The sequence below is a fragment of the Emys orbicularis genome, chromosome 14 (genome assembly GCF_028017835.1).
Source record: "Emys orbicularis isolate rEmyOrb1 chromosome 14, rEmyOrb1.hap1, whole genome shotgun sequence".
Classification (NCBI taxonomy): Eukaryota; Metazoa; Chordata; order Testudines; family Emydidae; genus Emys; species Emys orbicularis.
In genome coordinates, this window is record NC_088696.1 from 6,034,705 (window position 1) to 6,050,547 (window position 15,843).

At 44.3% G+C, this 15,843-nt stretch overlaps 1 protein-coding gene across 1 annotated transcript in view; it reads left to right on the forward strand.

The window, feature by feature from the left end:
- KLHDC4 (kelch domain containing 4) overlaps positions 1 to 15,843 on the forward strand; it is a 45,977-nt gene that overhangs the window by 13,727 nt on the left and 16,407 nt on the right. The window contains exons 6-7 of the mRNA XM_065416642.1: positions 9,139 to 9,231; positions 10,085 to 10,244. Coding sequence (XP_065272714.1) covers positions 9,139 to 9,231; positions 10,085 to 10,244 — 253 coding nt within the window. The remainder of the gene's footprint in view (positions 1 to 9,138; positions 9,232 to 10,084; positions 10,245 to 15,843) is intronic.

The window sequence follows — 15,843 nt, forward strand, 5'->3', positions numbered from 1 at the left end:
TTCACTTGGTTGTGATCACATTTTGTTGCCCTAAAATATATGATTATAATTAGATATGTAACTATTTCATAATTAAATCAATGTTCCTGTTTCTATGCCTGCGGATAATCATTGCATCCTATTAACATTTAACAAGCCCTGAAACTTTTAACATTCACGATACCTTTTCCCTGGGATCTTATGTCACCATGGCCACATGGCTTGCAACCCTGTGTCCATTTGTCCCCTTGTTTTGCATGCGACGCGCTTGCTGGAAGCCAGTCTTTCAGTCTGGTCTGCATTTCATGATAGCACATGTGCTATGCTCCTGATGTTAAAATAAAAACAAAGTGCATCTCCGCCTCCTCTTTGGGAAGAGGTCCAAGATCTGTGTTAATGAGAGATTTCGCGGAGGAGGGGGGAGACGTCTTTGTTTTAATGCTAACCTGACCGAGTGCGAAAATCAAGTTTCTGCTGTCTTTGTGCTGTTTCATGTGGCATCTTGATTACAGTCTGCAGGGGAAGGGGGGAAGGACGGACAAAGCAATCAAATCTGCTGCGTTACGTTTTTGTCAGAGGCGTGAAACATGTTGCACTTGCTTTATTTGGAACTTTTGTCTGCTCTCTCGGGCCCCGATCCTGCATGTGTGTAGCTTTATTTGTGAGAGTGTTTCCACTGAAGTTTATGGGAATGTTGCTGTGAATAAAGTTACACACCTGCTTAAGTGGTTGCCAGACGGAGGTCTAGATGCTGGCTACCTGTTGGGATTATTGCTCCCATGGGGATGGGTGACGCCAGGCGTAATCAATCCATTGTTACTAGAAGCCAGTACCTGTTGAAGTCTGTGTTTGCAGAGTACCTGAATACCTGCTGGAGTTCCATGTCAAAAACATGAATGAGTGTGGTGATTGTGGAGTTGCTGGACCAGTGCGGCTACGTTGGAGTCATGTTGCATTAGCAACTCTCGTGTTCTGAGGCTTCAGTTAGCAGGTGCAACATCAGCTTAACACACACACTGTATAGCCTGCATGGAGATGAATGAATGCAGTGGGCAAATTTATCCAGTGAAACAGCAGAGCCCAGTATATGGGAGATTACAAGTTTGCCTTCTGCCAGCACCTTAACACTGTTGATTTGATTAATCCGTGCCACTGGGATAGCAGGTGGTGTTGCGAGAGAACTGCTGTGGAAAAGCATTGAGCAACAAACCACCCCTGTTCTAAACAGCTGTTTCTCCAGCCTTTCCCTGTGTTCATCTTAAAACAAAAACAAAGAAATGGCTGGAAAAATGGAAGACAATTTCCAAACTGTGCCAAAAATTGATTTATTGAGATTACCCTGCTGTGGGCTTTGAAATGTGGAGTGGTTTCAGGTGACGCAAGCGCACACTTGACAGGTCAGTCCATCGTGTACGAGGTGCATTCAGTGTTTGTTGGGCTGCATGGCTTCCTAGAACCATCTTGGAGCGCCTGATTTCTACCCCTTTAATCCCTTCCAATAATGGCTTTTTGTAAAAGGCTCCTGGGGCGCTAGAGTCCTGAGTTCAATTCCTGGCTATGCCACAAACTTCCTGTCTGACTCTGGGTATGTCAGTCTCTTTGTACTTCAGTTCCCCATCTGTAAAATGGAGATAATGCTGCTATTTTTCTTTCACTTTCTGTCTGTCCTGTCTTTGGGGCAGGGACTGTCTCTAGCATGGTGGGGCCCTGAATTTGATTTAGGTCTCTAAACGCAACTGTCATGCGAATAATAAGAAGAGCGTGTGTGGGATTTGTGTTTAGAGTCCTAATAATTTCTTACATTATTTATTTCAAAGCTTCCATGACATTTCAAACTGGAATATTTACTTCTGAGCGAATAAAGTGTAATGAAGAGTCCTGTGGCACCTTATAGACTAACAGACGTATTGGAGCATGAGCTTTCATGGGTGAATGCCCACTTCGTCGGTGCATCCGACAAAGTGGGTATTCACCCACGAAAGCTCATGCTCCAATACGTCTGTTAGTCTATAAGGTGCCACAGGACTCTTAGTCTGGATCTGTAAAAGCAGCAAACACGGCTACCCCTCTGATACTAAAGTGTAATGATTACACAGACTTCATCTGTGACTTTAGGCATGTTTCTCAATCTGTGCGTCAGTTTCCCGTGTGGAAAATGTGGATAATACTTCCTGTCTCCCACTCTTGTACTGTGTTGTCTATTTAGATCGCAAGCTTTTTGAGGCGGAGACGGTCTCTCACTATGGTAGGTAGGTACAGCGCCTAGCACAGTGGGGCCCCAGTCTCTGCTCTTAGACTCTAGGTGCTACTATAATGCAAATCGTAACAAATAATCCCAAAGCCCTTCACATACTACGATATACATGCAGCTCTATTGAATGCAGCCACCTCTGGGGTGGAGACTGATGCATGGTAAATTAGCCACCAGTGGCAAGGTTATTTTAGTCAAGGTTACACGGTAACACCATTACCTGCTCTTCCGTGCCTCAGTTTCCCCAGCAGTAAAATGGGGATAATGATACTGATGTCCTCTGCAATGCATTTTGAGATCTATGGATGAAATGCGCTAGATAAGAGTCAGATATTATTATAAGACTGTGACCCAGGTCCCAGGGGAGCCATACTGAGGGTACTTAATTTGGGCAAACTGCAAAGAATGGGGCAGACAATCCCCACCTGGTTTGTCATTCCAGTACTTAGAGCCTCCAAAGTTAGCCTCATAACCGCTTCTATAATACCTTACTGGTTGGTTACCCAGAAGGTTAGACCTCCACCCAAGTCAAATATGATGAGGATTACTGAAAATCTTATTCATCATATAAGAAAGTTCTACCAATCCCAAAGGATCGGACACATTACCTCCCAGGTTAATAAATATTTCAGATCTTACCCAAATATGCACTTACAGCCAATTCTTATTAACTAAACTAAAATTTATTAAAAAAGAAAAGAGAGAGAGTATTGGTTAAAAGATCAGTATACATACACACAGACATGAGTACCATTCTGAGATCAGTTTTATAGTAGAGATGGTGAGCTTTGTAGTTGCAAAGAGTTCTTTCAGAACTAGTCCATAGTCCAATATTCATATTCAGGGTGATCCAGGTGGGACTGGAGATCTCAGTCTTACGACTCAAGCTTCCCCTGCATAAAGCATCCAGCAGATCTGAGATGAAAAGGATCAGGGCCCAAGACAGTTCCAGGCCTTCTCTTGACAGCTCGGAGTTCTTAGGCGAACAATAGGCAATTACCGAGACTTTGAAGTAGACCTATTTCCTAAGCATCACCAGTAATTAGCTACACGGATTAACAAAAGGCAATTGCCTGTTTTCCACCTTTCGCAGGTGATTTGCTATATACTTCAAAGAGAGATCAATACAGTGATATCACTGTATTTACAGTTCATTAACTGAATACAGCATAGACAGGAACTGTTTGATTACATTGTTAACTTCTGACTATCTCTATATATATATATATGTAAACACACAAAAACACAAACATTATCTACCAGTATGTCTCTAAAGGTTGAATTTGGGTCATTTATCCTGCAGGATGCTTAACCCTTTCTGGCATGTGTCACAAAGACATATCTGGGCATCTAGCACAGAGGCAGTGTAGGCAAGACCGTAGTCTTTTAAGTCCCCACTGAAAGAACCACAAGGTTTTGAATGTGTGAACCTGTGTAGGGTGAACAGTTGAGATCATCTTGCTGGGATTTGAACTTACGTTTCTAGGAAATCTAGTTATTTCAGTCCTGGAGCTTAGGCCAGAAAGGATGGCTTAGTGATTTAAAGCCTAGCAGTTCGTGCTACTGGGCCTTTAGCAACGTCACAGGAAGCTTGAGACGTGTGGTCTAATTGATACAGATAGTTTTGAAATAAGAAAAGACAGAGCCCCAGTGCTTTGCAAAGGCTGAGAGGTAAATAGAGCCTATGATCCTAATGCCTGTGCTGTGTGTGTCACCACACAGATCAAAGCAGCAATATTCACTACTGGACACATGTGACACGTGTAATTATTGCAGCCATTTTTACTTGTTTGCATTTTGCACGCATATTTTAAAATTCCAGCAGCTATGTTGCAACCACCTTGTTTGTTTGTTTGTTTGTTTTGTGTTACAACAGTGCCCAGAGGCCCCAATCCAGACGTTATTTGTTGACCACTCTACAGCAGAACAAAGTTTTAATCAATTTGCACCTTTTCTTCCTGGAGAAAGCATTCATTTCTAGGCAGACAGCTCTCTATGTGTGGCCCCAGTTCACGCCCCAAAGTGAGCCAATGAACCCCCAAAAGCCGGGTTGATACTTCCCTATATGGAAATCTGTCTACCCTGTGACCCCCTTCACTGGAGCCCCTGAGCACTAACAAGCACTGTGATACGTCTCGGACAGTTTTGTGAAATATGCTGTAAATATTTCAGGACCGCATTTTAGGAGCGATTGCTTAACACCCTTTACAAAGCAAGCTGGAGCAGGCCCCAGTGGCGTGACTGCTGCTGGAATCTTGTGTTTAGTTCAGGTGCCTGCAATCCAAGTATGTTGATACATTGGAGAAGGTTTAGAGAAGAGCCATGAGAATGATTAAAGGATTAGAGAAATGCCTTAGAGTGGTAGACTCAAAGAGCTCCATCATCTTAGCTTAACAAACAGAAAGTTAAGGGTTCACTTGATTACTCTGTAAGTATATATGCGGGGAACAAATATTTGATAATGGGCTCTTCAATCTAGCAGAGAAAGGTCTAACACATCCACTGGCTGGAAGTTTGAAGCTAGACACATTCAGACTGGGAATAAGGTGTGCATTTTTAACAGCGAGAGTAATTAACCATTGGAACAATTTACCAAGGGTCCTGGTGGATTCTCCATCACTGACCATTGTAAAATCAAGACTGGATGTTCTTTTCTAAAAGATCTGCTGTAGGAATTTTTCGGGGGAAGTTCTATGGCTTGTGCTATACAGCAGGTCAGACTAGATCAGGGATCGGCAACGTTCGGCACGCGGCTCGCCAGGGTAAGCACCCTAGCGGGCCGGGCCAGTTTATTTACCTGCTGACGCAGCAGGTTCGGCCGATCGCGGCCCCCACTGGCCGTGGTTCACCGTCCGGGCCAATGGGGGCGGCGGGAAGCGGCGCGGGCGAGGGATGTGCTGGCCGCGGCTGGGATGGTGAACCGCGGCCAGTGGGGGCCGCGATCGGCCGAACCTGCTGCGTCAGCAGGTAAATAAACTGGCCCGGCCCGCCAGGGTGCTTACCCTGGCGAGCCGCGTGCCAAACGTTGCCGACCCCTGGACTAGAGGATCACGATGGTCCCTTCTGGCCTTGGGATCTAGGAATGAGTCATTGGGGTTTAGGCTGCGTTTCAGTGTGGCATTGTCTGAATGACCGCTCTCCTTGCTTACGCACCACTTGGCGGTATTGCAGCCAGAAGGCACAGTTCCCACAAGGTTTTGTGGTGAAGGTGTAGACTGGAAGCCAGGCTGTGTCTACCTCTCCACAGATGCCTTTTGTGAGCACAAGCAAGTCACTTGAGGGGCTGATTTTCAATCGAGTAAGCACACACACACACACTTAATTTGTGTGTGCAAATGCTGTGATTTTGGGATTCAGTGTGGTAATTGCATGCGCAAATTATAAATTAGATACACAACAGATTACTTAAGCATTTAATAGCTAGGGAAGTGAACACAGTTATGGTATTTGTGTGTGAAAATGAACAGGTCTTTTGTGCACATATTTCCAATGTAAACCTTTGACAATCGGGCCCTGGAATGGCTGTGCCGCAGTTTCCTCTTATGTAAATTGAGGTAAATATCTCTTGCCTCATAGGGTAGTTGTGAAACTAGGTTCATTAGTGTGTAAAATCTCTGTGAGATCCTCTGGATGGGAGGTGTATGGACATCCCAAGAGGTCATCCTCATTAGTATAATAGAAACATGTTGTTCAAGATTTACCTATCACTTTCTGAGGGAAGGAGTAAGATTAGCCAGGTAAATAATGAATTCTTGAGTCCAGGGACTGAATTCTGATCTCAGTTACGTTGGTGTAAATACAGAGTAATTCTGCAGACATCAGTGGTGTTTCTCTGAATTTGTGCCGGTGTAACTCAATTAGAATCATCCTTTCCGTGTCTAGATTAGGTCCTGTTCTGATAAAAGCATTGAGAATTTACAGAATTGTAAATTTACAGAATCCCTCCCACCTGGCTGCATTGTGATATCAACCCCCATGAAACAAAGCTTTAATCATAGACTTGCTCAGCCTGTCTCTGAAATGTGTTTCTGGGCCACGAAGAGGGTACAGTATTTTACATTATTGCCAGGATTCCTTGACCAGATTATGAAGTTTCCTGTTTGGTGGTGTGAGTCGTGTTAAACCTTCTGTCTCTATAGACAGGTACATCTTTAGATGATTCTGAGCTTTTTCTTTTTAACCTTTCCAGGGTTTTATCTGAAAATTATGATAAAAATGGATTAAAAACTGAAAGTAAATCATGAGCTAAGAGCTGAGTGGGATTTCCCCACTCTTTATTTGTGTGTTGCCTTTTTAAGATTATAAACTCTTCAGACAAGAGAGTTTTCTTACTATGGTGCACTAAGTTTTCTAGCAAAAAATTCCCACTACTGGCGATGGTGGTACTAGTGTAGACAAGACTTCCGTAGCAGCTGATGTTTTTAACATTGCCCTGTCTAGACCTATTCTGGGCAGGGTTAGATGACACAGTGGTTAAAACACCAGTGGCTCGTCTACTCTAATGCTCCTACTTTGGAGCTGCTCTGGTGGTAACAATGGTGGGAAACTTAGGTAAAAAACCATAGAATAGAGAGATCCCCTATGTCAGTGAAGTTTATAGAACATTATTGGTCTAGGGTTTAGAGGGGTGTTTGTGCTTATTCAAAGTGTTATTTAACCCTTACAAAATATAAAAGATGGGTGAAATTTTCAATTTAAACTGATAAATTTTGCTCCATTGGGGTTAAATCTTGCCATCTTGTTAAATAATGCTGTATCTTGGTGAGCATGGGAGAGATCTTAGCTCGAAGAGATCTTAACTCCTAAATGCAGAAATCCATTTGGGGACCAATTTATTTGAAAATCTCTCTGCAGTGCTGTTCTCTCTATCTCCCTTGGGATCTGCCTCTGATTTTGCAGATTCCCTTTGCAATTTAAATGGAAGAGAGTCGTTCCCCCCTCCCCCATACCTCGCTTTCTCCAGAGCCTTGTTTTGAGGTGGAGGAGGAGGGAGTTGAAGCCTGACATGAAGTTTCAGGATAAAAGTATTTTTTAAAATAAGGATGGTATCTTGGGAGGATTTTTGTTTTAAATCAAATGTTATAGAGTAGACATTCATTTAAGGCCCATTCCAGCAAGGTGCCTGCTGATTCCAGTAACCACATGTTAGCATCTCTTTTGCATTCTAAATTGCAATTTTTAGGGAGGGGAAGAAAAATCTTCTGATCCAAAGCACAGCGAAGGTCAATGGGAGTCTTTCAGTTGACTTCACTTTGGGTCAGGCTTCCAATTGGAATATTAATTGTTTGGAAAACATGAAGTTGATTGCACAGTTGCGTGTGCTTGTTTATTAAGCACAGTCATGAAAATCAATGAATAAGCTTTTTACCATTCAGAAATGGCAATTGGCTTCAGAGAGAACACTGACAGTACAGAGAGAGAATATCTATGGGTCCAAAATTGCCTTGAAAGCAGGGTTTTATTTTATTGTAAACATTGATTTAAAACCCCTCTTTAAAAAAAAATAAAAAGGCACTATGCTCTGGGGAAATCTACTGGCAATTTCTTTATCAGAGAGAAAGAAAATAGTGATTTTAATGCATGATCAAACGGAAGATGCCTTTAACAACAAAAGCCTAGAAAACTGCACCTCCTCCTGCTAGAATAAAAATACATGAGAGCAATTTTAATTCATTTCTTACCTACACGCTACTCCTCGGATTGGGTTTTTTATTCTGACTAGTGTGAGATTGTCATTTTGAGGGGAATTTGGGGCTAATTTGCTCTTATCTGTGGAAATCTACCTTGGCGCTTTATAGCTATATAATGCCAATTGAAGGATAGCAATGGATTCTTTCAACCCTTGATAAACAAGTGGCTTGCAGTTCCGTATTCATTTAGGCGATGATCCTGCAAAGAGGCTCATGGGTTAACTTAATCTATTTGAGGAGTCCCATTGAGTTCAGTAGTGCTAATCACATACATGTTCGCAGGACTGGTGCCTTAGCAGGGATTAATATGTGTAGAATTTATCTAGCGAGGCAAAGAACAAACAAGGGAATAAACTGGAAGTTTCCATATGAATTCATGCTGGGCCTCAAGCACAAAGCTGTATCTAGAGTCCCCCAAGTTTGGGAGTGTTGGTTCAGGCTGATTTCTAATGTGCCTATCAGTCAAATAAGGGTTCACTTCTGTTAATGTGGTTGATCTTTATTGTTCTTCAGAAAATGTTGCTTTCAGTTGGTTGGGTTCTTCCTACTGCTTTTGGGCATTGACAGATATCCCCCTGCTTATTTAATGTCTAAAATAATAATAACTCTTTACACCGCTAGAGTGCCTTAATCTGAGGAATTCAAAGTGATTTACAAAAACACTATGTAAGCATCTTTGTTTTTCCTGTGAGTCAGGTATTATATCCTTAGTACAGGCTGATAAATTGAGGCAGAGAGGATAAGTGACTTGCCCAAGACCTCAGAGAGAAGTCAGTGTCAGAACCAGGACTAGCATTCAGGAGTTCCTGGCTCCCAGTCCTGCACTCAGATCGTTAGACCATGTTGTTTTCTCTGTCTTTCTCTCAGTCGTGGGAGTTAGCTGCTATTCATTAAACTCTCCTGGAAAATTAGCTGCTTGAGTCATAATTGAGAAGGCTTCTAGATCTTGGGTAGCACAGAGACTAGATGACTTCATCACGAGGAACGAAACGATTACTGCAAAATACCTATTATGCAAACACTGAATGGTGTAAGAACACACATTTTTGCAAGAAAATGTACATTGTATTAAGGTAGCGAAATTCTCCGCGCTCTCCTTGCTGTTGGAAAAGAATCTGAATGAGCTCAGCGAACTGTTGCCAATATCTTTAAATAAGAACGAACTCTGAAGTCAGTAAAAGGAACCCTCACTGATCAGTGTAATCGCTTGCTTTTCAGGGTACCAGGGGGGCCCTCGGGAAGAAGTGGACACCGAATGGTAGCCTGCAAGAGACAGTTAATCGTCTTTGGAGGATTCCACGAGAGTGCCAGGTTGGTTGCTCCAGGATTCATAGATTTTAAGGTCAGAAGGCATCATGACAATCACGTAGCCTGACTTCCAGCATGACGCAGGCCAGAGAATTTCCCCTCTTCGTTCCTGTATCAAGCCCAACGGTTTGTAGTTGAGCTAGAACATATCTTTTAGCCATCCAGTCCTGTTTTGAAGATCTCATGTGATCGAGAGTCCATCGCATTCCGCCGTCAATTATTTTGTTGGTTAATTACCATCACCATTAAAGATTAAAGCCGTATTTCCATTTGCCAAGCTTCAGCTTTCAGCTGCTGGCTCTTGTTGTGCCTTTGCCTGCTAGATTACAGAGCCCTTTACCGTCAGAAATCTTCTCCCCACGCAGGTACTTATAGACCATGATCAACCTCCTCTTTGATCAGCTAGATAAATTACATGAAGAATAGGGTGTTTTGAGTGTTGCACTCTTTTTTTATTGGTTCAGGTGATCTCAAAAAAAGTAGTTAATGTGTTAGCTCTTTTGTTGGGATTCTACTGTTTGCCTGGAGTTGCTGGGACTCCTTTGGAAGTAATGATTAATACAGAGCAGAGAATCTGGAAGAGGTTTTTGCCACCTGCTAAAGTAGCTTTGTCAGCTGTACATTGGTGCTGTGCACTTGTAATTTTTGCCCTAGCAAATTCAAATTTTACACTGTACGTCATGTCATAAATTCATAGGCTGCAGAGGAAATGAACCTGCTTTTAAAAAGGTGAGGCCCACAAGGGGCTAAATTACTTGTCCACCTCTTCAGAGTGTCCCCATTGTGTCCCCGAAGTGACATTTTACCCTGTGCTAAATGGCAGTCTTTCATGGCAGTCTTTGTGTGCCCTAACTAGAGATTACGTGTATTACAACGATGTGTATGCCTTCAACTTGGACACTTTCACATGGACCAAGCTGTCTCCGTCAGGGACTGGCCCTGCTCCAAGGTCTGGCTGCCAAATGGCTACCACTCCAGAGGGCAATATAATCGTCTATGGTGGCTACTCCAAACAGGTAAGAGGTTCCTCTTGGTGAACTGGGGCAGTCAGAGGAAGGAGAGCCTGCTGGCTAGGGCCCTAGCCTAGAACTTGGGAGACCTGGGTTAATTCCCTGCTCTGCCTGTGTAGCCTTGGGCAAGTCACTTAGACTCTGTGTGTGTGAGTTCCCCATCTGTACAATGGGAATAATAGCGCAGCCCTGGGGTGTTCAGTCGAAATACATTACAGATTGTGAGGTGCTCAGATATTACAGTAATGGGGCTCAGATAAGGACCTAAAGTAGGTAGATAAAAGATTGGAGATAAAGTCTCAGAGCATATGCCAGCCACTCACAGCCCTGAGTTCAGAAGAGACCTCCCCCACAGGCAGGTTATCCCATAATTGTCTACTTAGCGTTTTTTCCACCTCCCTCTGAAGTATGTGGTACTGGCCACTGTTGGAGACAGGATACCGCAGTGGCTGGGACATGGGGTCTGACGGTCTGGCAGCTCCTGTGTTGTTTTCTGTAAATGAATGATGTGTTTTTCTGAGCCCAGGTTTGCTGGGCCTGGAGCCGTAGGATTCCAGAACCAAAGTTTGCTGATGGTGTCTGATAAATTCCAGTGTATTATCATTAAATAGAGTATCATCAGTGACTGTTGGCCAGCTGGCCAGTGTCTGATAAATTTCAGAGTGGTCTTTTCCTGCCTCGTACCAGTAACAACCAGCATCTGGGAGTTCACTGGCCCTTAACGGGTCATGTCTCAGTCTATTAGATACCCACACTGAAGACCACAGCTGCCAAAATTGGGGTTGGGGGACTTAATAGCAGTCCGCAGGGCAGAACATAGGAGGCATCAGTACCAATATTTCCCATGATTTTTCAACTTGTGGCAGATGGGCTGTCCTTTCTTGATAATACCCTCCGGCCCTGTCATGCCACCCCAAAGCGAATATAAATGCCCAGCCTGTGTCCAAGAATGTCTCGCCCTCCTGAACCCAGATAGGAAAGTGTTTCTGCTCAGCCCCATTGCCACTGAGGCAGCTGCATTCCAGCACGCATGGCAATAAGGCAGGAGCTGCCAGCATGCATGTCCTTTCTCGCACTACTGAAGGGGTTAAGGGAGCACAGCTAGTTTGCAAACTCAGTCAGCCAAAAGGAGACCTTTGATCAGCACCAGGCTTCCTTTGCACGGCTTCTTGCCTTGTTAATCAAGGTAATTTATACAGGGCAGCCCTTTTGACCATATGTCCTCATTGACCAAGTGTCCCTGTCTCCACGCTGGGAGGCAGGAAGTAAACATTTCATTGGCAGCATTTGCAAAAGGCTCCTGCAAACGCTTTTAATGTTTATAATGCAGACCGTAGCAGCAGGATCTGGGTTTTATAACTCAGCAGAAAGGCATCTCTTCCAGCAGTGCAGCATCGGGGGAGGAGGATGCACTGTTCTTCCGATCTGAATAAATGAGTGAAGAAGAGAGGAAAAATATTCCATCTTTATATTTAGAAACATTTGTGCCTCCTCACGGCCCTGCGCTCATGGCTGCATCTTCTCGGATCCACATTTGTTTAAGTAGTAATAGCAATATGGAAGATTTTCCACCTGAATAGGCTTTGTCCTGCTCCTTGCTTTTCCTCCCCAATTGCTCTGAAGATTGGAGAGCCGCAAAACCTGCTTGTCAGATGTGGGGGTTCTGCAGGCCACCGGAGGCAGCTGGGATTGGGTTATGTGCTGCAGCCCATGGAAATCAAAGCTTGTGCGGTTTTTTGGTTACAATTGGCTGCTGTACCAAGCTGAGCTGCGTCGCAATGTTTCCAGGTTACTTTTCTTTTAGGAATTTGGCAGATGAATAGTGTTAGGAGCTGAGTGAGGATGTCTGGCTGAAATTCAACCTTCCTGGTTAAAGCCCAAACAGCTGGCCTTTGTGCAGGGCGCTAAGCAGGGATTCGAATAGAGTGCAGTTCCTCATGGACCCAAAGGACAGCTTTTAGACTAAAACAGTGGCAACTGCTGTTCTGCACACTCTGTGAGGTACTGGGCCGGTAAATCCAGAGGCCTCTCACGGCGCACACGGCCCTGTTCATGACTGTCATGGAACCCCTTTCTGTGTAGTCCAGAGGGGAGCGGAGACCATCCCTCTGCATGACTGATCTGCCTGCACATCCCTGTTCTGGGCTTAAGTGATACCTGGGGCCTTGCGTGTGTCCCCCAGAGCATGGGTGAGTTTCACACTTCGTGGGTAAATCCAAAGACCTGTTGTATCTTAGCTGCAAACTGTGACCCAGTGTACTGGACAGAATTAATTTGTTTGGCCTGTAGCTGCCAGGAGATGTCAAGGTGACAATTTTCAGACCTGTCCTGATAGTTTCATTTGCTGAGATGAGTAAAATTACAGCGAATGGTTGTTTAGTACTTGATATCTCTGCTGACAACTGATTATGGAGTTGAGTCTCTCTAGATTTGGTGTGAAGTCAATCAGCAAACTGTGCATTGTTTAGAATAATTTGAGTATAGGCTCCCAGAGACAATGAGAGGGGTGCAGGGGTGTGTGTGTGTGTGTGTGTGTGTGTGTGTGAAATGCTGTCCTGAGAACCAATGGCATTGCTCAAAGCTGGACAAGCACCGAGCAAGACACGGTTCCTGCCTCAGCTACTGAAGGAGAGAGACTGCAGTGAAGAGAGCTATGAAAAAATTTAAGCTAGACAGAATGAGGCTCGGCAGCCTGCATGCGTAACAAGCCAAGTGACCAAATGGAGCTCCATTCACAAAGTCAGCTAGAGATTTTTCTTGGGGCTAAGGTCAGAGCTGGTGTAAATGGGTGCGATTTGCATGGAGGTCTCTGGGCCCAGTTCCAGTGTGGAGGTTACGTACGATGGTTCGAGAAAGCAAGTATCAATTGTAATAGCTTCTCCTTATTAGCGCTGTCTCCGAACAGCTCAGCCATGTGGCTTAGTAGGCATGGCTGGGGGGAAAATGATCTGACTCAGAACCAGGACGTTCGCTGTTAAGGTTGGAGCTCCAGCCTTCTCTCTGCCATCCAGGCTGCTATACCACCACACAAGCTTTGTGGAGCCCTAAGCGAAGTCACCTCATCTTTCATTTTCCCACGTTTGATCAGGAACGTTTCCCTCCCCAGAAGATCCTTCTCCCCCCTCAGCCCATCCACTTGTCCCACCCAGCCTGCCACATGAGCTGGAAGGGCAGGCAGCAAGGGAGGGGAGGGAATTTGGTCTATTCCATGGGTTGCTGGTGTTAGCGTTAGATGGCATTTGAGCTGGAGGGCCAGTAGTGCATATTGTGCAGGGCCCTGGGATAGTACAGGGCCTGTGGGTTTAAAGCTGCCCCTACAGTGCAGGGAGCTGACCACACAGTTTTAGCCTTGATGATGACTCTTATTGCTGTTTTGATCCTAGCTGCAGCCTAAATGTTGTTTGCTGTGGTGTGTGTATGATGCACAGCATCTGAAATGCACCTGTTGATCCTCACGACCAGTCTGTCAGGTAGCTAAGCAGTAAGTATTATGGGGACACTGAGCTAGAGAGGATGAAGTGACTTGTCCGAGGCCACATAGGAGGTCAGTGGCAGAGCCAGGACTCGAACCCAAGGCTCCGGACTCTCAGCCCCCTGCTCCAACCCCTTGGCTCCTTCACTCCTGCTCCAAGACGAGTGAAGTGCAGATTGCAAATGGCCAGCAGGTAAATAGTGAAAAGTAAATATAAATTTCAAAATTCTTTGAGCCTTACTAATCTACGATGTTATCAATAACACTGGGAACAATATACCTACTATATATCTTCACGTATCCCTCTATTCAGGTGTATTCTAGCAAATATTCTCTTTCATTTTCATGCAGGCTGAAAATAGCAGGGGCTACTTCTTTGGCTGCTGTCATCCTCATGCCTTGAAAAGTAACTTAAGGGGATCTTATCAGCTATCTCTGGTTATCCAAAAAAATCCCCTTGGATAATTTATATTCATTCTTCACCCACTGATCTTAGTTTTAAGACATTCCCATTTTTTTGGCTTTCTTTTTTTGTGTGTGTCAGAGAAAGAGAGCGCTGCAGCTACTGCATCTCGGGCTGTTTAAAGTAATGAGAGTGTGCTATTGCTAGGCAACCTTAGCAGAGTGTGCCTGACTAGAACTCTGAATGCAGCTGGGAGACGTCAGGAAGCTAATATTGTTACACCTCACCAGTGAAAATGGGCTAGAAACCGCATTAGGGCACCTTGTGGGAGAGAGATTTTTGAATGCACCGAAGTATGCCATAGTGCATTTTAAGGGGTAGCTTTTTAAAAAGCAGATTTGGTTAGGCTCTCACTTGCTGAAATGCTTAGAGGGATGAAATGTGATTGTCACCAGTTGCTGAGTCTCATGAATATCAAAAGATTCTGTCCCGCATCCTGGCCAAGACTCCTGTGGGTTGAACTTTCAACAATGGTCTTTGATTTTGCACTTAAAATCAATTAAGACAGAGCTGAGTTTCAATGACTTCACCATAGAGTGCCCTGAATTCTTATCCCAGCTGTAAACACTGTGACCAAGCCACTTAACCGCTCCGTGCCTCAGTTTCTCCTTCTGTCAAAGGGAGATGAATACTCACCTCAGCCCTAGTGTGGGAGGGAGGTCAGGCTTTTCATTAGTGAATGCTTGCAAAGAACTTTGAAATTGGAAAGGGCTCATGTTATTTATGAATTGTGGATGCAAACAATATAAGGTAGAGATCTAATACTCTGAGTTGTGCTTGCAAAACAAGGAATTGGATGCCAACATTATATAATGGTGTGGGTGGGAAATTAGAGTGAGGGTGGAAGCCCCTTTAAAAATGTGGATCTCTGTGTGATAAGGAAGGTGCTTAATATTGCCAGGTCAGAGGGTAACCGTATGTTTCTGTTGAATAATAGTGCTTTGTAATCTTGCTTGGTGTCTGTGCATTTCAACAGCGATTTGAAAGTGTGTGTGTGTGTGTGTGTGTGTGTGTGTGTGTGTGTGTGTGTGTGTGTGTGTGTGTGTGTGTGAGAGAGAGAGAGAGAGAGAGGCATCTCTTTGAAAACAAGGAATTGTAACTCCCACTCCACCTCATCGATTTTTTCCCGTCCTTAAAGCATTATCATGTTTCATATACAGTGTGTTTACTACAGGGAGCCACATGGTTTTCAGGTGAGAAATAATGCAGTTCTTCCTCATAGCCCTTATGATACTGGAGCAGACAGCACTTGGAACACGTAATTTCCCCCCCACCCCCACTGTTCAGATTGCTGCGCTTAACAGCTGTGCTGTTAGCAGATCTATGCCCCTCATCGTTATGTGCCCCTTACACGCGCGTGCGCACACACACTTGTGCCCCTATGTAAAAAAAAAAAAAGCCAGAATATAGCTTGGATTGTAGGGAAAATAACAACATGAATCCTTTATTGTGATGAGATGCTGATGTGGACACTAACAGTGTTAATTGAATTGGTATTTGTCAGGTGTTTCCTTGAAGGGAACATTTTCTTTCTCTTGCTTTTTTGTTTGTTTGTTTGTTTTTTGCACTGGAGGCTCCTCCCAGGGAGATGGTTACTAGACTGTCCAAAGTGGAAAGCTCCCAGCTTTCTGTGTGCTGATACCTGCAGCACAGAGCTCCCCCAATTACAC